The following is a 9,528-nucleotide window of genomic DNA, read 5'->3' on the forward strand; positions in this document are numbered from 1 at the left end:
TTCACGAGCCCTCTGGATCTAGCGCTGGGTGATTTAGTGCTTATGGGTTACAGTGGTAGTGCAGGGTGGACGGTTGTACTGAATGACCTTAAAGCACTCTTCCAGCCCTGACGGCTGTATGACTGGGGAAACACTTCCACAACGCGCTTCCCCGCCGCCACATGGATTAGGGGACAGAAGAGGCGGGGCGGGACCCGCTCCCCCCCCGCCCCCCGGCCCGCGCCGCCGGCCTCCGCCCGGGAGGGGGCGCCACCGCGCAGGCGCAGCCCGGCCCCGCGGGGAGGCGGCGCTGGCTGCGGGCGGTGAGTAGCGGGGGGGGAGGGCAATGGCGGCACGGGGCGCACGGTGGTATTGCTCTCCCTGCCCCCGGCCGCGCCGTTCCGTGAGGCGGTGGATCGGGGGGAGATCCCCGGTGTCCCGGGAGTTCCCACTGGGCTCTCCCAAACTGGGGCCAGACTGCCCCCTTCGACCCGGTGGCGGCGCCTGGAGCCCCTTCTCCGCCCGGAATGGAGTTGTGCGACTGCCCTTGCGCTGCCCTTCCCTTCCCAGGGGATCCCCAGCACCCGTGTCTCCCCTGCCCCTCCGTAATCAGGGGTAGCCAGGACCGTGTTTTTCCACCTTTGCTCAGGTGGTCATAGAATGGTTTGGGTTGGAAAAAAAAATAATCTTTGGGTTAAAAATCATCTCGTTCCAACGCCCCTGCGAGGGACACGGATGCCTTCCGCAAGATCAGGGTGCTCATAAGCCCCATCCGGCCTGGCCTTGAACACTTGCAGGGATGGGGCATCCACAGCTTCTCTGGGCAACCTGTTCCAGTGCCTCACCACCACCTGAATAAAGAATTTCTTGCATATGCTAAGTAGCTGAAATTTCCCCTCTTTCATTTTGAGCCCAAGGCATTTGCCCTGTGAATGCAATAGTGAGACCTGAATGCTGGGCCTGCTGGGGTGGGTGGCTAAAGTGACTGCACTACAGTGGTGCTTGGGCTGGCCTGTTGTGTAGCAGGTTTTTTGTAGGAGATTTTTTCCTGCGATTGTCGTTTTAGCCAGTGGTCTGAAGACTGATGCTGTTTGGTCCACAGGTAGCTAAAGCATTAGCCAAAAAGCAAGTGAAAAACCCTAAGCCCATTGATAGGAGATATTTAGATTTGCTGTGTGAAGACGTGAATCTCCTAAAGTTAATTTTAGGATGCACAAAATTAAGATCAAAAATTAGTGTGTGCAAGCTGGGAATGTTAGGTGACACCAGAGGTGATCAGTAATATTTACACCAGCTAAAATTAATGCTGTAAGACAAACTGAGTGTGAATTTGCATTCAGTGAATGCAGCTCTTCCAGGTTTTTTACAGAAATTACACCTGTTTTTCATTCTACTTCTAGGAAATATTCAACATTAAGCAACATGCCTTCCACCAAACCTCCAAATGAAAATGAAACACCTACAGAGAGAAAACCAGGACTGAGGAGTGTTCAGACAACTATGCTTTTCCGAGCTGTGAACCCAGAGCTTTTCATTAAGCCTGTAAGACAGTTGTTCTGAGAGAAACTAAATATGCTTGAAGAGATACAGTTGCTTTTAAGTGATCATTACAATTCTCTGGGCAATATATAACCATCTCTTGTTATGCAAACCACTCAGAAATGTAACTAAAATATTTTTACTTTTTTCCACTCTTGACTGTGGAGAGTGCAGAGCATTGCATTGCTTGTTGCAGCTTTTATTTCATTGCTATATTGTCTGATTCTTTTGTACCTAGCCAAGTTGCTTTCAGAAAGACCTGTTTCGAGGTATATTACCCATGTAATTTGACAGGCTAAATAATATTATTATTAAGTAATAAAAACAACTGGAGTTGCTTTTAATATTTAAAAGGGAACAAATCATAGAATGCAAACTTTTTTGGTATGAAGTGAATTGATTTTTGGTAGTTTTTCAATATTTTAGGTTTTCCTTTTATAATTAAGTTGATGATACTTGGGTTTTATCTGCATTTGCAGAACCCAGAAATGAGTGAAATTTTGTGCATATAATATGTATAGATTTAATAAAAGTAGATTTTGTGATAAGAATACAAAGTGTGGTTTAGAGGATTGTAATCAAGCAGGACCAGAGTGCATTGTCCCAGTAGAATATCCAGATGAATTCTGTTAAAAGTTTGTATATGAGACCTTCAGTAATTGGTTTTGTCTGGTTCATTTATACTCAGTCAGCATTTCCAACCAGCAAAATAGAGAGTACTGAGCAATGTGCTGCTCTGTCTCCAGAAAGAATCTTCTTTTTAAAGGGAATTCCTTTTGCTGTCAGAAAATTCAGTCTGCCAGAAGGCAGTGATGATTTTTTGCAGATGTCACAATAGTTTACTGTTCAGTTTCTAAGCTGACATAGACGAATGTAATGTTTGAGTTTAATGAAAAATGTTTTGACTAAAAGCATTTACCACATTTTTTTCTTGTCAGAACAAACCTGTGATGGCATTTGGACTGGTAGCAATTAGCCTCTGTGTGGCCTACCTTGGTTATTTGCATGCAACAGCAGAGAATAAAAAGGACCTCTACGAAGCAATCGACAGTGAGGGGTCCAGATACATGAGGAGGAAAACTTCCAAGTGGGATTGAGAATGTAAGAAAGGAAATCAGTAAATCACTCACAGAACTTTTCCAGGCAACTACTGTTTTTTTCTCTTTCCCTTGAAATTATGGAGAAATGTCTTGCTTGCTATTTAATCCAATTCAATCCTTTATAAAATGTTGTGCCTGTACAAATAAACTGCAGTAAAGATACATCTGAAAATAAAAGTGATTTTAAGAATTGCCCTCTGTGATCTCCACAGAGATCTTTGTCACCAGACATGAAATCACTTTGAACCCCCAAATCAGTGCTGGTAAATGCCTTAGAAACTGACATGATAATTCAGCTTTCTCTTTGCTCTGATTAAATGAAGTCAGGGGTTTATCTTTCTTTTTTTTTAAACAGAATGAATAATATATTGTCTTTGAGAAGAAAAGTAGATATCTTGATCTGTTGATAACAGTGGTGCAAGTAAATTAATTTTAAGGCAAGGAAGATCTGATAAAACAATTGCTCACCAGTTTTATTTCATAAAGGAAACTGTAAAATACTGGCCAAAATAATCCTTGGATGCTTAATGTACTCTTCCTTACAAATAAAAAAAGGTAAATCAGTAGCCAAATAGAGAAAAAGTGAAACAAGTACATCTGTTAAGAGAAAGGTAGGAGGAACTCAGCCATTATCTTTCCTGTTTGGCACCAAATGACAGATCAGTGAGCTTGCTGGCTTCAGTCTGCCAGTTGATAGCTTCAGCTCCAGCTTGGCCAGAGCATGTGCAATATTCTTGACTAGTCAGCATGACTGGTTTTATTTCAACTGCATTCAAAAATTTCATTTCTCTATATTGCAAAGTACATTATATGATGTTAATTTATTGCAGAACTCAGAATAAGGAATGGAAAGTCTAAAATCCCCAGGTACTTTTGTGAGTGTGGCTGGAGGGTGGGTGGGCATTGTGGTGTTTCCTAGCACGTGTGGTGGTCCCTTGTGAGCCTTTAGCAAACTGTACAGGCAGGTGTCTTCCTGTTCCAGCACTGAGTCCTTCTCCCATGAGCTTCCCAGCTGCTTCTGGGTGCCTGATGTCTCCAGACAGTGTCCCATTAACCAGACTCCAGAACATGTGGTGGGAGGACACATTCCAGGCTATGACCTGTTTCTACCATGGATCCTTACTATTGTTATATTGCAGCTTTCCATTCAGTTTCTTGTATTTGCAGACCCAACAAGAGCTCCCAGGGCGCTGAGACCTCTTTGTCGACCCTCTTCCAACCAAGGTGGCTTCTGTCAGGCCAGAGAAGGAACCTGCAGGAACTCCTGCTTTACCATTCTGGGAGTTGCTTTGGGTTTTATCAAAAGATTTTGGTACTGAAGATAAAAAAGGTGACTGGCTGCCTTGAGGGACAGCAGTTGCACCATGGGATTTCTCTGTGTCTCTCTCTGTCCTTCACTTTGAATCTGTGAGTTTACTCCTGTTCTTGTTTTATAGTTAACTGTATCTTAAATTCAGCGGGGCTTTGGTTAAACTGCCTCCTTCCTGAGAAGGGAAGTGAGTTCTACCTATAATAAAGCTTTTTTTTTTTTTTTTTTTTTGTAAAAGGGATGTTTTTGCAGCCTTTAAAAGCAGATTCCTCTCTGGGAGCCTGCTGCCCTACAACAGCAAGGTTCCTGGGCAAATCTAAGTTTGCAGGTGAGGAAACTACTTGCCTTTTCATTTGTGAAGGAATTTCCTGGTGAAATGATCAAATATTCAGGACTCTCACCTGCTGTGCATATCCTGCAGAATATTTTTTTAATGTTTGTGAAGGATCTTTAGAATAAATCTGTTCTTTTAAAAATGGTTGCACAGGATTTTAGCTCTTTTCAGTTCATTAAAATGCACAGGTCTCATATGTATGCATGAATTTGACTACATTATTCCCAAATCAGTGCTACAAGTAAGTATTTTTATCTGTTTTTCTATAGGCTTCTGGAATACATGCTTTGATCCTCTGCAGATGTCTGCAGATGAATTGAAAGCCCATTCTCTTATTTGAGAATAATGCAAGATTTGTGTTCTCAAGATTTTCAGTTATGTTTTGTGAAGTGAATATGGATCTGGCAGTTACTGGGGAAAAGAAAGCAGGACTGGAGGCATAAAAGATAATAGACTGACCTGGACAGGGTGTAGGCATGTACCAGTGACACTTCCTACAAAAGCTGTCTGAGATAGGGCCTCTTTAATGTTGGCTGGACTCAAATCCTGTTGACCAGGTTACTTCAGAACTGTGAGGTTGAAGGGAGAATGGATATTTAAATTTGTCCTTTTATTTCTTGCGCAGCTGTTGTACAGATAACTCTTAATGATACACAATTTATATATAAAAAAGAGATAGAGCATTGCAAATACAGAGAGGTATGTGGTAGGTTAATAAATGTTACAGTATTAGCACAAGCATTTGCTGTTTTAAGTTCCTGATTTTTATCATAAGAACAATGTGTGTATAGGGATTAAAGGGAAAAAACCCCACCCAAACAAAACTATTTTGATACCAAAATTTGTTTGCTCAGTTCTGAAAGCGTGACACTCCTTATGTGTCTGGAGAACAAACACACAGCACCAGTGTAGTTTCTTTTGTTCTGTGTTTTTCAATTTCAGTCTTCAGTATAGTCATAATTATAAGGGATGATAACTGGCTTGACAAAAACTATGAGTCAAAATTATTTCCTGGGCAGAGACTCTGCAGTTTTTGCCAGTTCCTTACTGTCTGCTGACTTTCACATCTTTTACCAAGAACAGCAACAAAATGCTATGATTAAAATATCCAAAACTGTAGCTGTTGTACTGTTCCTGAGATCTCCTTAGACAATATGATGTGAATGATACTTGTTGGTATTCAACAACAAAAAGCAATTAAACAATTAAAGGGCCAAAGCCTACTGTGATGCTGCTTAACTATTACCAGGGAAAGTTAGTTCTTTGTGGGTGAAACCAGCCCTTGCCCAGTAACAGTTGCTACATATGAAGCTGCATTCAGGCTGGAAAGGGTCACTTCATGAAACCCTCCCTTATCACCTGTCTCCTGGCTGTTACTGAATTGTCAGAATGTTTAAATCCTAATTTGAAAGCAAACGTTTCAGCTAACTTGGTGAACAGTTGCCAATGATTTTTCTCCTTTTACCAGCTTGTGTGTTTTCAACAGTAAGTTTTGCCTGCAAATGAGATCTGTCAGGAGTAGAGTTCTGACACTCTAGTAACTATTACAGAATGACACTGGAACATCACAATGATTAGAAGTTCTGATCTGGATTCCTTTGTTGTGCTGTGTGTTCAAAAAGGGTACCACCACCTCCCAGCGCTGCTTTTGATCAGATTCAGGAGTATAAACCTTCCAGAACACAGCATTAAACTCATTGTAAGATACTGGGAAAGTTAATTTATGAAATTCCTTTCTTTTATTGCAATCTGAGATTTAGGAAAACCCCAAGTCCTCTTGCTTCTATGTGTTCTGGCCAGTCATGAATGCATTTACATCTCAGAAAGAAAGAGCTGCTGCATATTAGTAACTCCAGTATGTTCAGGAAGGAAAAAGGTCAGCTGTTCTGCAGTGCATGAAGCATTCTGAGTTGGGCATAATGAAGTGTGAAAGGCAAAGGAGCTGCAAGACCATTAACAAATGTTTTCTGAAGCTCAAGTACTTAGGTAAGAACTATGTTTGATTTAACATTTGCACAGATCTTCCCATCATCCTTCAACAGGACACAGCTGGGACATTTAATCCTGAATCTCACCTCCTTACACCTGATTCTGGCTCCTGACCTTAGACTGAAGCTCTCTTGAGGTTTGATTTTTTCATGACATACCACAATGATAACCTCAGTGGTGAAGGGCTCATGGTAGCATTCCTATGTTTGAGGATCTAGGAAGAATCTGAAGTATATGCTGTGTCTGACTGTCTTAGAAGTTTCTGATCAGCAGTGTAAAGTTTTGCAGAAATCACGTGGTGCGTGGTTTTTTAATGTGTGTTGTGAAGAGGAACGTTTGGTTTCTGATTTAAGCAATATGAAGAGTTTATCCATGTCCTGAGAGCCCTGGCAGCAGGGTGAGTGCCATGCATGCCTGGGGGCATGAAGCTTCAGCCTTGCATTGACACTCACAGTGTGAAACACACCCAGAAGGCCAGAGGCCTTTTTCAATTATTTTCTCTTCGCTGCTTGATAAAATGGACAGGGGAAGAGCTGTGTCATCAAGGCACAACATGCTTTCACTTCTGTGGAAACAGCCAGCATGACAGAACTGAGTGCTTGTCAACCAAGATTGTAACTCTGAATAATAATAAATAAGTTTAGTTTGGATTTTGGGGGCTTTTTTAATGCTTGCCATAGCCAGGACCTTTATTCACCTGAGAGTTGAGCTCTAGTGCCAGAAGAAGTACTTAGCCTGAAAAATGACTGGCTTTGTGCTTGATGAGATGTGAGCTTGAGCTGGCTGGATTTTTAATTCACTTTCAGAACATTTCACTACCTTTTTTTATTGCATGAAGTTTATGGACTTCATTGTAAGTTCATTGTCAGGCCTTGTTTCATGATTAGGTACATTTCCTAAGGGCAATAAAGTGCAGGCTTAACTTTAAATCTGTCCTGAAGGTTTGTGTCCATCAAAGCTAGGAAAGTGTATAACAGATTGGCTGGCTCTGGACCCTAAGTGAGGAGAAGGAAAACTGCCAACATCCATATATTCCTAAATGAAGCATGCCAACTGTAGGTTTATGTTTCTCTATATGCTTGACTCATGCTTTATATGGCTTTTTGGATATCTGAGAAAAGACTGAAGTACACAAAGAGCTCCTTCTGGATCTGAGCCTTCCTGCTTTCTGCACCACTTCAGGGCTTTTCACTGCCGAGCACCCGAGTGCTCCTCTGGCAGGCGTTACTCAGCGCGTCTGACACCTGCCGGCCGTGGTCTTGCAGCCTCCCACCGGATGATGAACGGCTCACAGAGAATTGCTGGAGTGTTTGCATTGGAATTTTATTTTATACAAGTTTCTAAATAGCTGTCTGTTTATACTGCAGGCAGTCAGAGCAAGGCACTTGGCATCTGAAGAGGAAAAGCAGGGAGGTTTACAGTGGTCTTAAGTTTTCAGCAGAGTTCATTCCATTTTATGGAGCTGTTTTCCAAGGGAGCTCTCTCTCTTGCTGTCATAATATCTGCTGACAGTAGTTGGCAGAATCTTAGTTCCTCGTGTTTAACCATTCAGTTACTTGGGATAAGAGTGTTACATATTTTCATAGACCTGAGTGCTCAGGATTTGAGTGTGTACCATTTGCCCTGATAATATTGGCTCCAGGGACTAAGGGCTGGGGAGAATTCCCAGGTGGAGAATTCTATAGCTGAAACAAAATAAGAGACAGATATAATTGAAGTAATTGCACGTTTTATATTTGTTGGCATTTGTTTCTTGCAATTATCTTGAAAGGTGTGTTAACCTTAGTGAGCTAAGTGCTAACTAACAGTGAACTTGGACAGCTGGTAGTGGAAAATTTATTCATCATCTGTCTAAGCAAACACATCAGCTCATGAGTGATTGAAGTGGGGTTTTAAGTGTAGGATAGTTCAAAGTCCATCACTCCACCAAACTAAGAAGTGAGGACAGTGAAGTCACTGCTTTCTTGTGGAACAGTTTAATTCATATAAAATACTTCAAACAGATGTTTGGCACACTGGCACTATTTCTGACTGACATGTCTGTAAAGCCTTTCCTCTGAATTATGGAAGCTCTGTGGATAACTGACATTCCATGTTCATTTCCCTCTTACATCCATGCTGAAAAAATCCAAACTTCATGTTCACAGTTGTCTAATTAAATGCATTAACTGCACAGAACACGCTGTTTGCATGCATGTGTCTCTGTGTGTTAGGCAACATAAGGGGCAATTCCGCAGGCTGCATGTTAGAAAACCAAGATAATGTTGAAGTGGTTCAACTTCCCTTGAACAAACAATTCAATAGGTTCTCTTACACTGATAGCTAGGGAGATTTGTTAGTTCTTCTCTACTAGGGAGGGCATAATATAATCATCATTCTGCAATGCCTTACTGATCACATGGAAGGAAGAAGTCACTCTGTCTTAAAGGGTTAGCCCACTTCTTATCTGGGATACAGTGGCAGGGACTGATACAAACCCTGGGTGCTACAGGAATAGATGTTGTCTGTGGTGGACCTTAGTCCCTGGCACCTCATTCATCCAGACAAGACCAAGGGTCCTGGTGAGTGCAAATCCCAGGCCTTTCTTGATCTACAGCCTTTGGAGGCATATTTGGAGACAGGCATCAGGAGCTTCAGATCTGGCCAGCTGTGTCTACATATCCATGCTGCTGGCACGCTCTGGGAGGGACTTACTCAGCAGTGTGTGCATGGCTTATACAGCTCATAACAGTCTGTCAGACCCTGGCATTGCTTCTCATTGCTTCTTGGGAAGGGAAAAACATTTTGTTGTACTGCTTTCAAGTGTTAAGTTGAAGGTGCGTTTGTTCCACTTAGAAACAGCATGTCCTCTTAGGTCTGTGTGCTTGGTTTTGGAGAGATGAAAGAAGCCACAGCTTGGCCTAAATGAGTAGCTTGGTAATGTAGATAAATAGACAAGATAGCAAGCAGTAGGACTGCTATGGCATCTGGAGGGCTATTCACCATGGACACTATTTGGTATTTCAAGGAAATATTTTAGCAAGTAAAGTAACTAAGTGCGATTTAAGAGATTTTTTTTTCCCCTTGTAGTTGTACTCACTGCGCAATATTAATTATGATTGACTGGCATGTTAAAAAAAAGGACATTTCATATTCTTTAGATTTCTGCATGCCAGGTACTGTGAGTACATGAGCTACTGGTAGCTAAAAAAAATTGTGGGCTCACACATCCAAGCAAGCCTTCTATTGCATGAAACAGAGACAGCATGTGTTTGTTGGCTTGATTTTGTTCCTGTTTG

The 9,528-nt window shown here is 41.9% G+C and overlaps 1 protein-coding gene across 3 annotated transcripts; it reads left to right on the forward strand.

The window, feature by feature from the left end:
- The first annotated feature begins 242 nt into the window (after positions 1-242).
- Positions 243-4,148, forward strand: SMIM8 (small integral membrane protein 8). 3 transcript variants are annotated; one of them, XM_064710108.1, is made up of 4 exons: positions 341-628; positions 1,380-1,521; positions 2,457-2,619; positions 3,786-4,148. In XM_064710108.1, the coding sequence occupies exons 1-3, from the start codon at positions 507-509 to the stop codon at positions 2,613-2,615; spliced, it is 423 nt and encodes a 140-aa protein (XP_064566178.1). In that variant the 5' UTR covers positions 341-506; the 3' UTR covers positions 2,616-2,619; positions 3,786-4,148. The 3 variants fall into 3 exon arrangements, with proteins under 3 accessions (XP_064566179.1, XP_064566178.1, XP_064566177.1); XM_064710109.1 differs by lacking the exons at positions 341-628; positions 3,786-4,148 and adding an exon at positions 243-302 and having other exon boundaries at positions 2,457-2,812; XM_064710107.1 differs by lacking the exon at positions 3,786-4,148 and having other exon boundaries at positions 2,457-2,812.
- Positions 4,149-9,528: the final 5,380 nt, after the last annotated feature.

The sequence above is a fragment of the Zonotrichia leucophrys genome, chromosome 3 (genome assembly GCF_028769735.1).
Source record: "Zonotrichia leucophrys gambelii isolate GWCS_2022_RI chromosome 3, RI_Zleu_2.0, whole genome shotgun sequence".
Classification (NCBI taxonomy): domain Eukaryota; kingdom Metazoa; phylum Chordata; class Aves; order Passeriformes; family Passerellidae; genus Zonotrichia; species Zonotrichia leucophrys.

Coding starts and splice junctions, on each gene's coding strand:
- SMIM8 (XM_064710108.1), top strand. CDS start 507: ATGGAGTTGTGCGACTGCCCTTGCGCTGCCCTTCCCTTCCCAGGGGAT. Junction 629..1,379: donor GTTTTTCCACCTTTGCTCAG/GTGGTCATAGAA, acceptor TTCTACTTCTAG/GAAATATTCAACATTAAGCA. Junction 1,522..2,456: donor CAGAGCTTTTCATTAAGCCT/GTAAGACAGTTG, acceptor TTTTCTTGTCAG/AACAAACCTGTGATGGCATT.